The sequence below is a fragment of the Mastigoproctus giganteus genome, chromosome 3 (genome assembly GCF_048544385.1).
Source record: "Mastigoproctus giganteus isolate SK-2022 chromosome 3, ASM4854438v1, whole genome shotgun sequence".
Lineage (NCBI taxonomy): Eukaryota > Metazoa > Arthropoda > Arachnida > Uropygi > Thelyphonidae > Mastigoproctus > Mastigoproctus giganteus.
In genome coordinates, this window is record NC_143577.1 from 18,137,807 (window position 1) to 18,160,626 (window position 22,820).

At 34.0% G+C, this 22,820-nt stretch overlaps 1 protein-coding gene across 1 annotated transcript in view; it reads right to left on the reverse strand.

Moving 5' to 3' along the window:
- The window catches only part of LOC150087761 (transforming growth factor beta receptor type 3-like), a 371,467-nt gene that overhangs the window by 43,231 nt on the left and 305,416 nt on the right, over positions 1 to 22,820 (reverse strand). The window contains exons 9-10 of the mRNA XM_090369867.1: positions 15,222 to 15,408; positions 6,074 to 6,286 (exon numbers count right to left, since the gene is read on the reverse strand). Of these exons, the coding sequence (XP_090225993.1) occupies positions 6,074 to 6,286; positions 15,222 to 15,408 (400 nt within the window). The remainder of the gene's footprint in view (positions 1 to 6,073; positions 6,287 to 15,221; positions 15,409 to 22,820) is intronic.

The following is a 22,820-nucleotide window of genomic DNA, read 5'->3' on the forward strand; positions in this document are numbered from 1 at the left end:
TGTATAAGGGCCACCCCTTGAGTACTGCATACAGGTCTGGAGCCCTCATTTTAGAAAGTATTTGCTTGTTTACTCTAGACTTGCTTGAGTGTGTAGAGAAGAGCAACAATATTGGTGAGGGGAATTAAAGGATCCTCTTACCAAGAGAGGCTTAAGTTCTGCAAATTGCAGCAGCTGGAGACTAGGCACCTGCGAGGTGATCTGATGAGGTGTATAAGGCCTTGAATGGGTTGTGCAAGCTGAATTCTGATGGGATTCTTCCAATTGCTCAGATTACGAACCTGAGGGAGCATAAAAAAAAACTGTTCCCATTTCATCCCTCCATTCATTCCAAATACCTGTCCAGCTCAGCCTTACAAAATATTTAGGCTATCAACCTCCACAACAAAGAATGGAAGTCTGTTCCACCAACCAACTACCCGCTGGCTAAAGGCAAACTTCCGCACATCTATCCTACATCTGTCTTCCCTCAATTTGAATTTATGCCCTCTCAGGTGATTATTCTGAGCAAGAGGAAGAATCCCATCAGCACTGAGCATGCTCAAACCATTCACGGCTTTATACACCTCAATCAGATCATCTCGCAGGTGCCTAGTCTCCAGACACTGTAATTTGCAAAATTTAAGCTTTTCATCGTAAGAGAATAGATGTGCGGAAATTTGCCTTTAGCCAGTGGGTGGTTAATTGCTGGAACAAACTTCCATCTGTTGTTGTGGAAGTTGATAGCTTAAATAAATTCAAGGAGGAACTGGACAAACTTTTAGAGAGAAAGGTTCTGTAAATTTTTTTTATTTATTTATTGTTTTTTTTTTTTTTTTTTTTTTGGCTGATGCTACATTAAGCTCATATACTTGCTTTCTTGCATCACATGCCTTTATTACTATTAAAATGGGCCCAGATGAATGTACACCAATGCTAGGAGAATAATAAATAAATTTCATGAATTTGAAGTGCTGGTGAAGTCATCAAATGCAGACATTGTTGGGATATCAGGGATGTGGTATCACTCAGATATGGGGAGTACTATACAGAAAAGACAGACATGATAAGAGTGAGGGGGGGGGTTTATGCTCTTAGCTAAGAAGCACATAAAATCAACATCAAGGCAGTGCATCCAGTCAACATGAGTGCCCAATGCAATGTTGAATCGGTTTGGTAATCCTCATCGATAATATCCTGTTCTACATCGGTTTGGTTTTGACATAAGCACTGGGACATCAAAAATGAGAGCAGAAGTGTGTTATAGCTATAATGACTCTGATGAGTACGTCGAACAACTGTACAGAGAAATATAGTGTGCCAGTAAATCAGAATGTCTTATAATGTGAGATTTTAATTTTCCACATATTGAGTAATTGTGCAGTCAGATATGAAGTTTTCTCAGCAATGCAAACAGACTGCAAGAGCAGGTCATGTTGTTTTGTCAATGATATACAGGAATTTTGCTAGTAGGAATAAGGAGATGATAATCCCATTGTATAAGGCAATGGTCAGACCACATCATGAGTACTGCATACAGGTCTGTAGGCCTCATTTTAGGAAGGATGTAGAGCAGCATGTTAGAGAGGCTCGGTACAAAGAAATGCAATGAGATTGGTGAGAGAAATAAAGGGATGTGCTTACTACAAAAGGCTTCAGTTCTACAAATTGCAACATCTGGAGACTAGGCACCTGGGAGGTGATCTCATTGAGATGCTTAAGGGTTTGAATGGATTGAACAAACTCAATGCTAATGAGATTCTTCCTCCCATAGGAAAGGACTCAGACTACACACACACACACACACACACACACACACACACACACACACACACACACACACACACACACACACACACACACACGAGGGGGTCACAAATTCAAATTGAGGAAGGCTGGTTGCAAAATAGATGTGTGGAAGTTTGCGATTTGTCAATGGTTGGGTGATTGCAGGAACAAAGTTCCGTCTGTTGTGGAAGTGGATAGCTTAAATAAATTCAAGGAAGAACTAGACAAACTATTGGAGGGAATGGAACAGGCGAAATGGGGAAGGTTTTTTTTTTTTTTTTTTTGCTGATGCTGTATAAGTTTGCTTTCTTGCATCATTTGCCACTACTAATACTAATTTTCAGGCAAAAATTTAAGTTATAGATGATTATTTTTATGTATTATTTTAATATGATATTGGTAATAATTTAATTCCCTGTAGTAGCTTATCTTTGTCTAAACATTGAAGTACATATTTGCTATACATAATTAAAAACAAAAACGTAACCTACCAAATAGATATAATAATTACCTAGACAAAATGTAACCTGCCAACTAGACTTAATCTTTAACAATTTTGACGTAAATCTATCATACACAACTAATTTCTTTTTTTCTGATCATCAAGTACAATTTAATCTTCACATGACAATGTCAAACAAATCAAGCAGTAAATGTGTATATAATTTTAATAAACCCCAATGGGATACCATAAAAATTTCAATCACTAAACACTCAAATAAATATCCAATGTGGTTCAACAGAGGCTTAATATTATTAATTAAAAATAAATTTTTAAAAAATGTGATAAATATAAAAGCTGAAACAACTCATTCTTTTATGTAGTTTATTCCATCCTTAGAAAAATGGTGAAACATGAAGTTAATTTTTTTTTTTTTTTTTGATTTGGTAGTTGTTGGCGCATCGGCTTCTGTGGCCATATTGCACCTCCCAAGGTTTTTGCAGTACTTTGATCCAAGCCCGAGGCGGGAATCGAACCCGCGACCTTTGGGTTGCCGGGCAGGTACTTTACCCACTCGGCTAGCCCGGTCGGCACACATGAAGTTAAGATCGCTTACACTAAATACATAAAAGTATACAGGATGCTGTACTACATAGAAAATATGTGTCCCTTTTGGAAATACTGGCAACCGGGAAAATCAAATATAAGGGTTGAAGAATTTAATAAACACTAAATGATCAGAATCAAAAATGATATGATCAGAATATGATCAGAATCAAAAATAATCTTAAAACTATACTTCATTATATTCTTCTAATGACTTACTTTCCTATTTTGAAATCGATTATAATACTTTACTAGATGCAATAAACAGTTTGTTTCTCTCTAAATTATTCTCGGAATTTAGATGAAATTCCAATGGCTTTCCGGAAACATTGCTTTGTGGTTCACAATCAGCAATTGCTACATCTAATAAAAGTTTTTTAATCATGGAATATTCACAACCATACCAAAAATGACAACTAACATTAATTTTCTAAAAGAAGGGAAAAGATTTTGTCCCATCTTCTTGTAGACCTATTCACAAAGCAAACTCCCCTTTTAAGATCCTTGAAAATATAATACACACAGATAAGAAAATTCACAGCTAACAAAATTATCTGTTCATTAATGAGATCCACTGTAACTAATTTTGTTTCTCTGCAATTTGACAGAAATAATCAGATGGATATTATATATTTGGACCTTAAGAAAGTCTCTGATACCATCCCTGATGCTCTAATTTGTTCTGAGCTAAACTACATGGGTGTAGTGGGCGAAGCATATCTTCTAATGGAAAACATTTTTACAAACAGACAAAGTGCAGTTATATGGGGGGGGGTATATATTCTTCCTTCTTTCGTATTCAAAGAGGTGTGCCACAGGGTTCTCCTCTTGGTCCTCTATTATGTGGAATTTTTTAAAATTTTTGAATGTTTGAAGAAATCTAATTTTAAATTACTCACCTATGCTGATGATTTTAAAATCTACAAAGAGATTTGTTCTATTCATGAATGTATTATATTGGAACAGGGGCTAAAAAAAAAGTTTACTCTTGGATCAAACGTAATGGTTTGATCAAATCTACTAACCTTGAAAAATGCTGTTCCATATCTATTTCAGACTACTAGAAAAAATATACATTTGATTTTAACTATGCATTGGACAATCATATAATAGAGAAGGTTAAAGAAACTAAGAATTTGGGGATTATTTTCTCTTTTAATGGTAACTTTAACAGACATATTGACAAAATTACTGCTAGTGCATCAAAAACTGTAGACTTTCTAACAAAAATATTTTGATTTCAATAATATCCAACTAATAAAAACAGCCTATTATTGAATATGCCTCCCAGGTTTTGCCCCCCCCAGTAATAAATATTTAATTAATCAATTAGAGCAGGTTCAGAGGTCCATCATCAGGTTTCTTATATAAAAATCTAAATTAAAATTTTAAACGAAAGTCCTATGATAAGTGTTATTAATTTTTCAGCTTATCTCCTTTATATCAAAGAAGAACCATTGAAGATTGTAAGTTTCTGCATTTATTAATCTCTAGTAAATTGGATTCCCCTGATCTGTTATTTCTAGTCAATATAGGGTCCCCATCTGAACCACTAAGACATCATAAACTTTTTATACTTCATAAATTCAGAACTAACTATTTAAATTTTGACTTTTTAAATAGAACATTCAATATTTTAAACTCTTTAATATTGATATTTTCTATATAAGAACCAATATAAAAAATTAAGTTATCAACTGGTAAAATTCTTAAAAGCATAACAATTCATAAGTGATGTCTACTGTTAAGTGAATAAAATAATAATAAAATTAAAAAATAATAAATAAAATAAATAAATAAAAATTGAAACTTTTATATAAAGATTCATCCCACTCAGCTGATTTATGTTCTCTTCTTCCATCCCTTTTTCTTTTTAGATGTAATTGGTTCAGTTTCAAATCTTATATCACTATTTCACTTATGTTATTTTTATTACTTTATTAATTTTCATATATTTAAATTTAATTCCATATATAAAGCATTTGCTTGTCTACAACCTGTTATCTCTAATATATATAATGTTCATCAAGACCACTATGCCTCATAAAATTCTACATTCTTCATAACTTTTGAACTAACTATTTAAAATTTGATTTTTTATTCATTAACTTTCAATTTTTTTTTAACTCTTTTAATATTGATGTTTCCTAAGAACCAATATTTAAAAAAAAATGTTATGAAGTGTTACAACTGGAGAGCTTAAGAAGTTACTAGTGTTTTCACTGTTAAATGGGGGGGGGGAATGGAAGCTTTGTGCATTTAAAATTACCCCCCAGTAAGAAGTGGATTTGTGATTTCTTTTCTTCTCTACTTTCCTATTTTTTTTTTTTTTTTTTATCTCTTAGATGTATAAGATCCAATATATAATCTGCATTTCTTTATTTTATTTATATTTTTTATTACTTATTCACATGTTTATTTTTTTCCACACATAAGGCATTTATTTTGCTATTTTTGGAAATTAACAATAATAAAAAATAAAAAGCCCAAGCATTAATGACAAGCACTAGGCTGTAATCTTCAATCTTCAGTGAGAGAAGAATGTTTTCCATAATTAAAAATCAAACTCAGTAAAGCATACAAATTATTTTATCTGATTTCAACTGCTGCATTTTTAAATATTCTCTGCAATCCCATGGACTGTGTTTCCCATATAGTAAAGCACTTAACTCTCCAATGGGAATACCTATTGCATTGGTATATCAAGCATGCAAAAAAATAAAAAGTAAAATAAAATAAACTTAAATATAAAGTTAACAGGAAACTTTTTTCAAGATAACCAAACATTTATTAAAGATGAAAAAAAATATAATAATGATTAAAATAATAAATAATGTACAATTGTCTATTTTAAATTAATTCTTGCTTTCTTTCAAAAAGATTTATTAAGCAGTATACAAAGTGTGCTAATTTGGTGCACCAAGTTACATGAGCATTGTGTGGCATGCTATTACATTTGTTATTGTTTAAAAAATACATTATTCAAAACTGAATTCCTTATCATGTCAAAATAATGGGTAATGTTTCAAACTATATAATTTTAAACTATTTTTAGCCCTTATTTCAAAAAAAATATTGAATACTGTATAAAGTATGCTCGTACTTGTATGTTCATTTTTTTTTTTTTTTAAATTGTCCACTTGAAGGCTAACAACCACTGAAACATAATCCAAAGTACACCAGAGAAATTAATTATTTCTTTGAAGTAAATAATACTATTTAAATAACAAATTTATTGATAATTAATGATGCCATTACCATTTTCTTCCGTAAAACCAGCTCTAATAAAACTTTTGGTATCGCCTGCTCTTAGACTTGGATATTTTTGCACCTCGCTTTGTACTTGATCATGACTGATAACTGAAAATGTGTCTGTGGTTGGAGGTAATTGAGAAACTGTTTGAGACAGCTGTGGCGAAGTCTGGCTTTGAGAATACCTACTGTCGCCTTGAATCCTATATTGTTCTACATCTAGAAAAACAAAATAATAGAGTCATCTAATTTTTTAAAAACAAAAAGGAAGTTAAAACAATGATTAAATTCAGTCAACTTCCTAAAGAGACTAACTCTTTGCATGTGATTCCTTATGACAGGTGATATATATGAAGGCTGAAGTTACAGCAGAGGTTGTTTAATGGAAATAAATCCTTAAAAACCTTGAAAATGCAGCAAAGCCTCGATTAGTATGAATAATGAATCCTGTGAAACAATTGTATTAAACAAATTTGTACTATTCAAAGCTATTATAACACAAAGTATAATAATTAGTCCCTCACCAATGAAAATATGCAATAAAAATTTTTAAGCACAAGTTTTTTATCTGTTTATTAATGTACATACATATTACCAAAGGATAATAAAAATGTATTTCTGAATCAAGTTTATTATAAACTAAGCAAAGAAAACATTGTTACATTTTATTAAAATATTTTAGCAGGCTAGACTGAACTGTCTTCTCTTTTTTTTTTAAGTCTTCATACATGTGGTTGTTTGTTTAAAACTTTATCCATATCTTGGCAGACTTGCATGCTTTGGTTGATGTTGGGGGTCAGCATCCATAACTTGTTGTTTTAGAGCTTCCAGAGTTTGAAATATTTTTTCATATTCTTTGATGGTGAACTCCTTCATTTCCACATTGTCTACTTCTTCATTAGCATTGTCAGCTTCTTCAAACACATGCTTTTGATCTAAATTAAGGTCTCCATCAGTCATTTCTTCCGAGTATGATTCAAGCAAGTCACGGACATTTGTAGTCTTCACTTCATCTAAACCAAGCTGTCTTCAATGTCTGTTATTTATTGAACAACAGCTTGCACTTGAGAGGGAAAGCCATCAAAATTATTTGCAAAATGAGGCAAAACATGTTTCCACACTACATGCATATTGCTTGCAGTTAATTCTTCCCAAGGGAAATATTTTAAATTGCATCTTTGATGCTATATTTTTTCCAGAAGTCAATTAGAGAAATTGCATTGTCGCCTGTTGTGCAAAAAATCTTCTTAGGTAGTAGGCTTTAAATGTTGTGATTATTCCTTAGTCCATGGGCTGCAATAAAGATGTTTGTATTCTCACACAATGCAACATGTAGTTGGATGACTAGGGACAAAACTGAAAATCAATAATGCTTTAAAAGCAATATTGTTATTCTTACAATAATGTTCAATAACTGGGCAAAAATACGTTGAAAACCAGTCTTCAAAAAGAGATTCGGTCACCCATGCTTTCTTATTTGAATGCCAAAAAACTGGAAGCAATTGCTGAATGTAGCCTCCAAGAGCACAAGGGTTCGTAGAACAATAAACAAGAATTGGTTTCAATTTTATATCTCCTTCTGCATCGCCTCCCAATAAAAGTGTTAAACAAACCTTAGCCACTTTATATCCATGTTGACTTATTCTTTTTTGGAAATATAAGTTCTGGAAGGCATTCTTTTCCAAAACAATCGAGTTTCATCAACATTAAATTTGTTGGTCTGTGTATCCACCTTGCTCTACTATTTTCTTCAAAATATCAGGATATTTAGCTGCAGCTTCATTATCTGCACTGGCAGATTCACTAGTAATTTTAACATTATGCATTTGAATTTGATGACTAAAATAGTCAAACGAACCATTGCTTGCAATAAAAGTTTCTTCAGTTTCCGCATGAACTCCGTTTTCTTTCACTGCCAAAGGAGAGACTTAAAGCTTTTGTTTGAATTGCTGCTTTGCTAAGAGGAATACATTTTTGGTTGCACTCTTCCACCCACACAGACAAGAGATGCTCTATTTCTATCATTGCAATGCTTCTATTCCTAGTAGTAGTTGTTTGCAAGCCACAAAAAACGGATGCTACTGTAACTTTTTCTTTTATTTCATCTGAGCATTTTATAATATTGCATACCATAGATTCATGCATTCCAACATCTCGGCCTATTTTAGAATTGCTATCGCCATGCACATGTTGTTTTATTACATCAAATTTTTGTTCTAATGTAATAACAAGCCTCCTCTTTTTTTGGCACTTGCATTATTTGCATACAAGTATTCTTCCATTTGTCCATATTTGCTAGGGGAAGTTTATCAAAATTTTAAATATAATAATACTGTACACATATATAGAATAACAAGCTGCAGTATGTCTTCACAAAACAATAGGCAGAGGCAGACTGACAAGTGAGTCACAAGGTAGTGCAATGCAGTGTGAGTCATTGATAACTCGTGTAATTTTTCATGCAATTTGGAATAAAAACTCTTACTAGCAGAATTTTGACTAGTATTAAATAAGGTCTGGTATCATTTTATAATTTGTACTAATTGAGGCTTTGCTACATACATATGAAATTCCAACTATACACTTTTTTTTCACATATTCACCAAAATGACTGAGGCAATTGCATAATTATTTAATCAAATTAAGATTTTATTATCACAGTTATGATAAAATCTTGAAGAAGAACTTAGAAATCTATTAAAAAGTCTCTGGTTTTCTTTAACGTTTCTTTAACATGGTTAAAAAAAAAAAAGGTAACAAAGTCCAAGTTATAATTTTGCAGAGGATGGTGAATGCTTCCTAGCAGAATCACTGAAAGGTGCTATAGCACATTGTGCCTTGTGTAGAAGTAGTAGTGGCATGTGATGCAAGAAAGCAAGTGTATGAGCTCATGCAGCATCAGCCAAAAAAAAAAAAAAAAAAACACCATTCCCTCCAAATGCCTGTCCAGTTCCTCCTTAAATTTATTCAACCTATCAACTTCCACAACGACAGATGGAAGTTTGTTCCAGCAATTAACCACCCCCTGGCTAAAGGCAAATTTCCACACATCTATTCTACATTTGTCTTTTCTTAATTTGAATTTATGCCCCCTTAGGTTCGTAATCTGAACAAGTGGAAGGATTCCATCAGAATTCAGCGTGCTCAACCCATTCAAGGCCGTAGTTTTGCATTTTACTATAGCAGAGTGACGCTGTCAGTTTAAAATTAGATCAACTGCTTTTAGCATGTCAGATGTTATGCTGATGTCCAGCATCACACGAGTGGGGGACTTTCTATTGTGCATTGGTTGTGCCACCATATGAGTTTTAGAATTTTAAGACTACACACACATAAAAAATGATTTAGCTGTTGCCTCCTCAGTGCAAATGGCAGTTTTAAGTGCCATTATTCCTTTAGTCAGTTCATTTTATTTTATTTTATTACTTACATTCATTAAGACAACAGCAGTTCCTTGACATGCTGGCATTTCTTTTTTGTGGTATTATATCTTTTGTGAATTTTTTTATACAGAATATTTTATCTCAGAAAAAAAGAAATGATTGCTGTTTGAGACTGGAAGCTATACTAAAGAAATTATCTCTAACCAAGCCTGAAACTGTATACGGGCCCTAAACTGTTTATCACATTCACACTTCTGATGCATATAAAAAAATGGAATAGCAAATGGCACTACAAATGATGTAACATTACACATTTAAGCATTCAAAAAGCACCCTAATGCTGATGTGTCATAATGCACATGGATATTCATTCTTAAGTGGTCAATAAACTTTAAGGGTAAAGGGCAAGCTGTAAAAGTAAAGTGAAATTAAAATTTCTCAATTTTGTTTTCTGGATTCTGGGCTATATATTCACTTGCTTGGTTTTGTTGATATTTGTTTTTTTTTTTTTTTTTGCTTGTTTTGAGGTAAGTTTATATACATTGAAGGATTTAAATCAGCAGTCATGAGCAGTAATAAAGAAAGACAATGATACTGAAACTGAAGAACAGCGATGGTGTACTTATGAATAGCAGAGAAGGCATAATTCAAATAGCAGAAGACTACTATAAAGAGTTATACAAGGAGCGAGAGAATGATGCCAGCAGTGGGGAAGATGGATCGCAAATTAGTAACACATACAACATATCTGATATCCTTCCTGATGAGGTAGAACACGCATTGAAGAAAATAGAAGAATCAAAAAGCTCGGGTGAAAGATGAAGTTACTGTAGAGTTGCTAAAATTGGGAGGAAGAGACATGACACAAAAACTGGCAAGACTCTTCACAAAATACATTAGAAAAGGTGTGGTGCCTAAGGAGTGGAATAATGCAATCATAGTTTTGCTATATAAGAAAGGAGATAAATCAGAAATTGGAAATTATAGACCAATTAGCTTGTTATCCCACATCTACAAGTTGTTCACAAGGGTCATTACTAACAGATTAGAAAGAATACTTGATGAGAATCAACCGAAAGAGCAAGCTGGCTTTAGGACAGGATTCTCAACTATGGATCACCTTCATATAATGTCACAGCTAATGGAGAAGGCAAATGAATATAAAACGCCATTATGCCTGGCATTTGGGGATTATGAAAAGGCATTTGACTCCATACAGCATAAGGCAATGTTTCAGGCACCGGAAAGACAAGGCATAGATACCCCATATATTATGATTTTGAAGAAAATATATGAGAATGCTACCCCCTTTATTAGACTAGACAAAGACAGTAATAAATTTAAAATCGAGAAAGGAGTTCAACAAGGAGACACAATATCTCCGAAGATGTTTACTGCTGCCCTTGAGGAAGCTTTCAGAAGATTAGACTGGTCATAGAAAGGAGCCAATTTGAATGGAGAGTACCTAAACCATTTACAATTTTCAGATGACATTGTGGTTATAAGCCACGATCCCAAAGATTTTGAGGAAAATCTTAATCAGTTATGCAGTTAGTAAGGATTTTGGACTAAAGATGAATATGGCTAAAACAAAAGTAACGATGAACAAGTATGCCACAGAAAGGAAAATAATGATTGAAGGAGCAGTAATTGAGAAGGTGGAGTCATATACTTATCTGGGACAAGTCATTAGCTGTAATAATGATAAATGACTGGAAGTCAAGAGAAGAATAAATTTTGGATGGATAGCATTCAGGAAATATAGTCACATACTGAGGAGCAATATCCCAATTTGTCTGAAACGTAAAATAATGAACCAATGTATACTCCCCACCATGACTTATGGAAGTGAAACTTGGGCACTCACCAAAAGAATGGAACAGAAGCTGAGAACTACACAGCGAAAAATGGAAAGAATTATATTGGGAATCAGACTGTTAGATAAGAAGAGAAACACATGGATTAGGCAGCAAACTCAAGTAAAGGACATTCTTATCAAAACTAAAGAGCTAAAATGGTCTTGGGCAGGACACATAGGTCGAAGACATGATGACAGATGGACTAAGAAAATAACAGAATGGTATCCAAGAGGAGCTAAGAAGAAACCTGGAAGACAAAAACGGAGATAAACAGATGAAATTCATGAGTTTGTGGGTAGTAAATGGATGGCCATTGCACAAAACAGAAGGAACTGGAAAGTTGCTGGAGAGGCCTTCATCCTGCAGTGGATTGAAATCGGCTGATGATGATGATTATATACATTGAATAAACTTTTATTTATATTTTTAGGTTTTTTTTTTTTTTTTTTTTTTTCTGATTTACAGCTCAGTCCAAAACTGTTCACTTTAAGCAATGAATTTCAGACTTAACTGTAAACTATTATTTAGGAATTTTCAGAATGTAGTTTTTTTTTTCAGCATTCCAAAAATTACAGCAGATTGAATGTACTGTCTCAAATACAGTGAATTTAAAAAAAAAAGTTACTAAAATTGAAGGAATTCTACAGAATCTTTTTAAAAATAAAAATGCAACTACATCAAATCAAATTTTAATCAATTTTTATATTGAAAACCTTTTAGGGCTAAAACCTCATGTTGCAAGAAAATTTACTGACATACAAGGTAGTGCTATTGCATCATTTTAATATGCCGCAACCTACTAAAGTAGTACATAATTGGCATCATTTAAGTATATCTCATATTGTGAATATCTTCACAATGAGTTGCCATGATATTGCACTACCTCGAATAAGTAACAGTTCACCAATGGAGAAGACTATTGTTACTTATTGTCGGCAGATACCACCACCCAGACGTGGTGGTATCCACCGATTTTTATATTTCTTCATTCTCTATAACCTTCTGCTACCGTCCTTCAAACACTTCAATGCCAACAAAATTTCATAACTAAAATTCTATTGGCTTTGAAGCAAAGATGTGGGTAGTGAAAACTTGCAAGTTTTTCTCATCCAAATTTTTTTCTCCATTCTTCATCAGGAGTAGTATTACAGACTACTGGACAAGTTGTAATCTGATGGTGCAAGGTCAAATGAATACAGAGGATTTAAAATTTTTCCCCCAAAAAACTTCTTGATTTTGCCACATGTGATCCAATTTGATTAGTTAGGACACACTGTCCTGATGAAACCAAATACCCTTGGAATTGGGAAAAAGTAGGATGTTTCCTTGCAGTGCAGTGCTCAAACAACTTTTAAATTTCACAGTAAACTTTGGGTGTGTTGGTTTTATTTGGCTGAACAGTTCAAAATGAATTGTTGGCTGTGGTGAAGTATAGTACTGTAGTTGAGTCTATGGCACCAATCTACACTGTAATAAAGCACTCATTTTTAATTCCAAGTAATGGATAAATTCAAAAATGGCTGTAGAAATTCAACAAAAGGCAGTGCTACCAGACAATTTCTAAAGAGTGTTTTAGGGCACATGGGGAACCATTTTCCAAATTTTTACACTTTTCTCAGCCAGTGCAAATAGTAACAAACAGTAGAATTTTGAAATAAGTTTCTAGGCACATGTATTAACAAATACAGCAGGTTATTCTTCAAGAGAAAATATCAGCAGGTCATCCTGAATTCAATATTTCAACCTCCATGTGCTTCACTGGGTAAGCCAAGTTCTCCTCAGATAGAATACATATGAAACTACAACTGGTTTTTTTTGCATTTAGGGCTTATTCAACATATGCAATTTGAATCTTTCTGAGCTACATTCACACTATTTTTTTCCTAAATTCATGAAGTTATACATTCCTAATGTGTTCTTCTGACATGTTTTTAATGTCTTTAAAAAAAATAATAAAAACAGAGCACTGTTAACTTGTTAACACTTAATCTAGGCTTACGATTAACATCTACACAAATCAGTATAAAAGTATTCCATATGATGTGCAAATATATATATATATATATATATATATATATATAAGGCAACTTTAGTAATGCTAAAGTTGCCTTATATACACCCTGTTTCAAAAGTTTCAAAAGTGATGGTCAAAAATTATTGACCAACACTTTTGAAACAGGGTGTTTCAAAAGTGATGGTCAATAATTTAAAGGTGAACTTAGACTACAATATGCAAAAAAAGCCTAGTAAACATGGGTCCTTAAGTGAATTATTTTCTAGATATTGCACATTTCTAGTTGGGATCCACCACTGACAAGGTGAACTGTACAGAGTTGGGATCCACCACTGACTTGTTTGTTTAGGTTAGGTTATGCTCATTCTCTCCCTTTCCCCCTCTCTCAATGCTCTGAGACATAGCAGGCATACTAGTACTTGTCAAAGGATAGTCAACATAGAAAGAGGTTACAGCAATGAAAAGTATGCGGACATGCACTTCATGTATAGTAAAGCCAACGGCAGTGCACTCGAGACTGCACATTTGTACCATGAAGCATTTCCCTGCCAAAGGCAGCCCAATAGGGGCACATTCATCAGGGTAATTCAACGCCTTAGAGAACATGGGCACTTCACACATGGAGTACAAGCAGGTAGGCCCAAAAGCATAACATCTGATGTTGAGGAAAGGGTGTTAGAAAGAACAGAACAAAATCCAGGAATTTCGACAAGGAGGGTTGCTCTGCAAGAGCAGGTACTGAGTCACAGCAGTGCGTGGTGAATTTTATATCAGCAATTACTATACCCCTACCACATCCAGCGTGTACAAGGTCCTAGCAATATAGACTACCCTCCCTGAGTGAACTTCTGCCAGTGGAGCAATACAGACTACCTTCCCTGAGTGAATTTCTGCCAGGACACAATAGTGTGTCCTGAACCCCCAATTTTTAAACAACATTCTGTTCACTGAAGAAGCTGGGTTTACTTGTGATGGTATTTTTAATTTTCATAATTGTCACGTTTGGTCCAACGAAAATCATAATGCAATTCACAAGTCACGACATCACCAACGTTTCTTGTTGAATATCTGGGCAGGACTACTAGGAGGCCATCTAATTGAACCACACTTTCTGCCAAACAAGCTAACAGGAGAGCTGTACCTTCAGTTCCTGCAGAATGTTCTTCCAGACCTCCGTGATGATGATAATGTTCTACTTCAGCAATGCCAGAACATGTGGTTTATGCATGATGGTGCACTGGCACATTTTGCTCAAGTTGTGACTCAGTATCTAACTAGAAGATATGGTTAACAGTGGATAGGTAGAGGCGGGCCTGTAATGTGGCCTCTCAGATCACCAGACTTAAATCCTATGGATTTTTGTATCTGGGGTCATGTAAAAAGCTTGGTGTACACTTCTGATATTAACGCAGTTGAGGAATTACAGCATCGGGTTGAAGGAGCCTTTCAGAAAATCAGAAATGACCCAGGAATGCTTGAGTGGATTCGCAACTCAATGCAGAGAAGACTACAAAGCTGTGTATGGATGCAAGCACAGCATTTTGAAAACCTTTTGTAACATTGTGTAACATCCATAAAATCCTGCGGTGTTGAAACCAAAAATTAAAAATGCATTATCCTATGTTTAATAAAACCACCCTTAGCAAAGGATTCACAGCTTTTTGCTAAACTAGTGCTCCCGTAGTCAGTGGCGGATCTTTACAGAAAATGTGCCTTATCTCGAAAACAGTTCATTTGCGGTCCAATGTTCACTGTGACTTTTTTGCTTATTTTAGTTTGTATTTTTCAACTTTAAATTATTGACCATCATTTTTGAAACACCCTTTACAATGACATCACTTATGTGATGACTGCATAAAACCAGTCAAAATAATAGAATTAATAAAATATTAAATTACTTAATTTATCTCCATCAACAATAATATTAACTCTGTTAGCAACTTTGGTTTTTGTGAATGTGGTTATGGGTCCCCAGGTATTTTTCACTTCTGATAAGAGACCACTAGTTTCATCAATTAGCTTTTTGACTTGAGCCTTCACAGTTTGGTAAATTGGAATGGCCTTTCTTATAACTTCATACTCTGCCTAAAATAGAATCAGAAAAATTAAAATTCACCACAACAATAATTAAAATAGTCTCTTTAATATAAAAGATCATTTATAAAAATATGAGAAATATAATAAAAATAATTCTGAATAAGTCACTCTCCAAAGAAATGAATGAAAATTTATAAACCTTAGTTCTCAAAATATTTGTCCCCATTAATGCATGAATTCATCTAATGCATGAATTCTAGGCAACATAAAAATTGTTACTCTTCATTTCGTTGATGCCTTTCCATGCAAGATCAGAATAACGTTAATGGCTTTTCAAATTACTCTGAAACAAAGATAACTTAATATATTCTTTCATTAATCCACTTTTCTAAGTTATAGCAAGACATCACTGATAGATTAAAGTATAATAAGAGAATATTGAAATTATAAGCAAGACTGAAAGATGTATTTCTTTCTGTCCATGGTTGCTTTTCCCTATGGTTGTTTGTTTGTCGTTTGGTTTTTAGGAGCATTAGCAACTAAGGCCATATTGCTCTGGGGATATGCGGTGGTCATTCCCTGACCTTTCTGCATCCTCCATATTTGGTGGTCACAGGCTCGAACCCTGGTCTAATCAAGAAGTGTGTGTTACGCACTTTACATGCATTACTGCTACTCCTGCCCACCTGGCAGGAGCAGCAGTAATGTCTTTCTCTATGGGTTAAAAAAAAAAAAAAAAAAAAAAACATACCTTGGTGCATATATAACAAGGGATCTTTAAAGCAACATGCAAATGACAAATATGCAAACGACAAATGGTCATATTTGTTAGAAGTATATACCAGAATAATCCATGTACTGAAAATAATCTGTAACCACAGATTATTTTCAGTACACAAGTATTTTCAGACATAAGATACTGCTTTAATATAATTTTTATAAATCTTCTCTGTTCCTGAGTATAGAACATATTTTATATAAAAATATCAAAAATATAAAAACCAAAAAGCAGCCCACCCACAAAACTTGATTCAATGCAAGTGGTCCTGCAGTTTCCATCCTTCATTACTAACACATGTAGGAATTATAGCACACAAAATGCAGGCGCACACACACACACACACACACAGTGATCATAAGGAAACTCCAACCACCATGGCCATCACCTTTCTTGCAGATGGCATGGCTTGGAATTTCTGTTCTGGAGACTTGTAATGTGTCACCACTCTTCCACTTACTTTCAAGCTGAAAGTAAATCCTGTTATGTAGTCTAGGAAATCATTTCCTTTGCCTCCTCCTACAGAGCCAGCAACACAAAACATGCATCAAAATTATCATTTCAGTTCATCTGTAAATTGATGGATACATCTTGCACACACTCCACTGAATCTCAATATGAAATGCATATAATGTGATGAACACATTCAATGCTCATATTGAGTTCCTCACTTGCTTCTTTCAGCTTAATGTGCCAGTTTCTACAAATGAGCTTCTTTTGCAGAAGAAATGATATCTGATTTTACAATGTGGTTAGCCTGCCTAGGTTAAGCATAATCTTCCAGCTGATGGATTTATTATAAAACTTTTGGATCTATTCATATACTCTGCTCTGTGACAAGCAGTTCTCAACAATGCACACTAATAAATACACAAATTTCTATTTATACTCTATACAGCCAGGTCAAAGGAGTTTACAATGTCAATTTCATTACAACTATTATATTGTAGCTGACATAACAGCATAACAATATGCCAAGCATTTTTTGTGGTAGCACGTGAGCTAGATCTCATCTCATAATGTGCACACCCATGTCTGTATACATTACCCTAGGACCACAGCCAGTCCAACTACCCTATGATGAATTTCAAGAGATTTCATCCCTCCTGCATCAAAAATCATAAAAACTACTACCACCTTGATACAATTTTCCACATGTGCCATGCTGTAAATTTTCCACATGTGCCATGCTGAGAATTACATTCAGGAGTGCTAACTAATGCCAAATAATCCTCTAATTTCACATGAAATGATTACTGGAAATAATGACTCATTTTTGTTGTTTTCATTCTTCTTCTTCTTCTTCTTCTTGGTCCTTAGCTGGGGGAGGCGGTTGGCCACGCAACCAGTATGCTGCCGTAGGTGCCGCAGGGTTTCGGACTTGCTCTGTGATGTTCTTCCATACTTTACGATCCATGGTGTCAGTCCTGGCCTGGTTAAGGTCGAGACGTCGACTCTTCAAGTCATTTTCCACTTGCTTGGCCCATGTTTTCCTAGGCGCGGTCCGTTGGATGCTCCATTGGGTGGGTTGTTGTCTCCAAAGGAGTGTGGATGGTATTCTGTTTGTGCCCATTCTACATACATGGCCAAACCATCTAAGCCTTCGCTTCTGGATTTGGTCGACAATGGTTGGTTGCTGTTGGCATCTGGCGCGGATGGTATCATTAGTGATGCGGTCACGAAGTGAGATGCCCAAAATCTGCCGCAGGCACCGCATTTGGAATACCTCAAGTTTGTTTAAATCTAGTTGTTTTCATTACAACTATCTTCATTACTCCTTACTTCTAAAGTATCCTTAGTCTCTATTTTCACTTCACTTTGCTCTGAGATTTTTAACTTAACATTTCTAAATAAGCAAAATATTAATTTTCACTTTCCTGATAATTATTTTTCCCCAAACCTTTTCTTCCCAAGAGAAAAAAAAAATTAACTGAGTTTTTAATATATTCCAAAAATGATTTAGTAGTTTCATTTGCCAAAAACTTTTAATAATATATATATTTTTTTCTTTTCTCTAATTACCTCTGATTTCTTGGGTCCTCGTGCTTTTCTGACCTTTCCTATCTTTATAGACCTCCTTAAAGTTCTCTTAAATTTTTTACACTCTTCAACTAGGGATGAAGAATTTTAGCACCAGGAATGTGACTTAATTTTTGAACAAGAAGGTTTCTATATTTAATGGTTGCTGACAAATATGAAAGCTTACTGATATTTATGCCCATTTATCAGTTATTATCATTTTTAATTTGCTCAACATAAGATGATCGCACTTAAAATCTCAACCCCTCTTTTGTGTACCTTTGTGTTTTAAAATTGCAGAAGATTCTTTTCTGTAATAATATAGGCCAGCAATTCTTAACCTTTCGTACACTCTACAGCAGCATTTCCTAAACTTTTTTTAGTCATGGAACACTTTATCTCACAACATATTCGCGGAACACTTACGAAACACAAGTTTAGTGGGAGCTAAAGAACTGTTTGCTAATATTTTATTACATACAATGAATGCACTGTGCATCAGGAGCATCTTTATTTCCAATATACATGTAAAGCCAAAATTCAAATAACTATCATTATACTTTCGTTCTGGTCTTTTATTAGTTGGTTCCTGTTTTTTCATTTTGGATTTTTGGGGAACAAAAGGCTGCGATTGTTCATCCTCACTTTGAAGTGTGACAATATTGTGTTCGTTTTCATCGACCACAGTTGCACTACTAGAAGTACTTTGCTTCTCATTTTAAAGTTCCTTTTTTCAACCACAAATCCATGGTCACATATTTTAATAATAATACTGTATTCTGAAATACTAATCATTATCAAAAAAAAAAAAATTATACAAGGAAGTGAGTTAGTTATGATATCGGTTCGCTTCCTTCTCTCTTTCAACCCATGTACTCCAGGCTAAATCGCATACGAATGGCATATTAGACCACTACATTGCTACTTTTTCATAATGTCATTACCTCTACGCATGCTTCTCTATCCAAAAGCCCGCCTAAATAAAGTGTTCCGTGGTCTATTTGATTATTAGTCTATGCCAGTATATTAATAACCAAAAAAAACTTATGTTAAATATAATGATGCAAAAGTGGTATATGCTACAAATATACAAAATTTATTTTTTTTTTTTAATTATTAATTACGATTTTTCATGGAACATTAGTTTCCGTGGAACACAGTTTGGGAAACGCTGCTCTACAGAATCACCTTTCAATTGGGCAGATTTTACAAGGACCAATATCTTTTACACCTTTTGATTTTCTTTAAAATAACAGAAATAATCCTAATTTATTACTATGGATTATTATGGATCATTAGCATTATTTAGACAAATATTGATTGCAGAAATGTGTTTGCTATAAAAAGAAATAAAACTAGCCTTATATTTAAAAAAAAAAATTGAATCTACTAACTGATTATTAGATTAAAAAATCTAATTTTTGATTGTTTTCTCAGGTTAAGAAACATGGATATAGACAATTATGCATTTCTTGTGTTTATTATGCTCCCTCCTATCTTTATGCTGAAATATTTTGTTACAGCAAAAAGAAATTTTATTTTTTACTTTATGCTGTGATAAAATATTTTCATACAAAAAAAAAAAAAAAAAAAAAAAATCACTGTGAACATACAATGGTCATTCAAATGAAAACTGCAAACCCAACATAAAATGCATATTATGCAAAAACTATGTTAACCAGTTTATTGATAAAAGACAACAACACAGTGTACAATTGGCATCATCTGATGGCATTATTTGGAAACAGTTAATTTTCAAGATGGTAGCACCCTTATACTCATGCAAGGGTGCTGCCATCTGGAAAGCACCCTCGCAGTCATACACCAAGATAGATATGTGATTTGTAACCTTGTGTTTACTATCCTCTCTCTCTCCAGATAATTTCTCCAAATTATCTCTGGTCTTTGAATACAAAAAAGAAGAAAACCTTGCTAAAATTTATCATAGAATGTTGACCAGGTATGGTGAAGGGTGCACAGGTCAAATTCACGTCTACAAGTGGGTAAATAAGTTTAAGAACACTATTGAAAGTATCGAGGATTTCCCCTCAATCAGGGCAAACACTTTGTGTCACGACACTAGAAGAACTCATGTGAGGAAACTGTTGTATTGCTATTGAAGAAATTGCCTCAGCATGCAAAAGTAGTGCTGTTTCAGGCATTCTATCTATTCACAGGTTGCATTTTTGAAAAGGGTGTGCTCAATGGATTCCTTGACATTTAATCTCCTATTAAATGCCAGAACTGAAGGAATAAAGACTTGTGTGTTCAGAGCATCTTAAATGATATTAGCATGAAGGAGATGCCTTCTTAGGATACAGTGACCAAAGATGAACCCCAGGTGCACTATTATACACCCAAAAGCAAACACACAAGTTCAGAGTGGCATCATACACATCCATTTCAACCAAAGAAACTATGCCCAGTGGCATAGCCAGGATTTTTTGTCAGCAAGTAGATTCACAAAAAAGGTGCCAAATGCTTAATGCTAAAAAGAGCCACAATGTCAGATTTCGGTGTCAGAGGGTACAATGTATCTGCTGACCCGACCCTGGCTACACCACTGGGTGTACCTAAGCATCATCCTGGAAAGTGCTACTCACTGTATTCTGGGTTCATAAAGGAGTGATTATGGAGCATTACCTGGAGAGAGAGAGAGGAGAAACAGTGATAAGTGAAAAATACTATGATGCGCTCTTCTGAACCATTCAAAGCCAGCAATTAGAAAGAAATGTTGCATATGACTGCAGCATATTGATAGCTACTTTGCACTTCTCATTCTATGAGGAATCATATACAGGAGATGAAGTTTGAGGTATTACCCCATCCTCCATATTCAGCATACTGAGCTTCATATAATTATATTTTTTGGTGACTAACAGATGCACTAAGAGGATGTCACTTCATCTTACGAAGAGATCACGATGGTAGTGCATGAATGGCTTCAAAACCAATCACAAACCTTCTCTTGAGGAATCAAGACATTAGTGCAAGACTGACATGCATAGCTTCTTTGTCTTTTGCAAAATATAACTTTTATTGAACTTTTGCAGTTTTCAAATGAATGACCTTTGTATGTATAGTTCTAGACCAATGCTTTAAAAGCACTATACTGCAGACAGAAGCAGATATCTTTCACCAAAATGTATTGTTGGTAATGCTATATGCTTTATGAAAATGAATATCTTATTCATGGATAGAGTCAGAAGCATATCTAAATATATCTACACCAACAGTAATTCACTGGAAGTGCAGCCGCTATTCAAACATCCTGTTAGTTCACTCAAACCAACCTGTGTGTGCATGTCTCCCACTAATTTGACATAGGGCAGCTGCTCCACTCACTCACCCATAGGTATGCCTTTGATTATAGGCATACTTTATTTGAAAGTTATAAAAAAGAAAGCGTCTAAAAAGCACAACTCTTAGGACATTTATAATGCAGCTATTTATGAATTTTTTTATAAATTTTTCTGGAGCACCACAGTCACAATAAAAATAGTCTCGCATTAATAACTACAATAGTTCTTTTAAAAAATAATTTTTCATAACATCATCCATATCCTTTTTTTTAGAAAATTCATTTATTAGTCTCTGAAGAAAACTTTAAACCAGCGTTTCTCAAACTGTGTTTTTCAGAACACAAATTCCGTGAAAAATCGTAATTAATAATTAAAAAAAATAAAATAAATTTTGCAAATTTGTAGCGTACACTACTTTGGTATCATTATAATTTTTAACATTTTTTTTTTCGGTTATTAATATACTGGCATAGACTAATAATCGAATAGACCGAGGAACACTTTTTTTTGGTGGGCTTTTGCATAGAGGTAATGACATCTACAACAAAAGTAGCAATGTAGTGACCTAATATAGAATAGAATAGAATCTTTAATTGCAGCATGATATACACACAATTAGTCCTGTCATGGCATGGTGGTGCCAGGGGTTTAGAATACATATTTACAAAAGAGATACACATGAGAAAAATATATGTTACATAAATCCATAATGCCATTCGCATGCCACTTAGCCTGGAGTACACGGGTTGAAGGAGAGGGGGGAAGCGAACCGATATAATAACTAAACTCACTTCCTTGTATAATTTTGTTTTTATAATTTTCAGTATTTTGAAATATTTGTGTTTGAAATATTTTCAGTATTTGTGGTTGGAAAAATAGGAACTTGAAAATGAGAAGCAAGTATTTCTAGTATTGCAATTGTGGTCAATGAAAACGAACACAATATTGTCACACTTCAAAGTGAGGATGAACAATTGCAGCCTTTTGTTACCCAAAAATCTGAAGTGAAAAACAGGAATCAACTAATAAAAGACCAAACCAAAAGTATAATAACAGTTATTTAAATTTCGGCTTTACATCTGTTGGAAATAAAGATGCTCCTGATGCACAGTGCGTCGTATTTGTAATAAAATATTAGCAAACAGTTCTTTGGCTCTCGCTAAACTTCTGTTTCTTAAGTGTTCCGTGAATAAGTTGTGAGATGAAAAGTGTTCCACGACTTAAAGTTTGCGAAACACTGCTTTAAACAATGCAGTCCTAAAAATCAACCAATATAAAAACATTTCTCTGAGCTACTTGCTCTCCACTGGAATAAGAAAGCAGAAGATAAAGTTTCTATTAAGACTATCATCCAAGTGTCA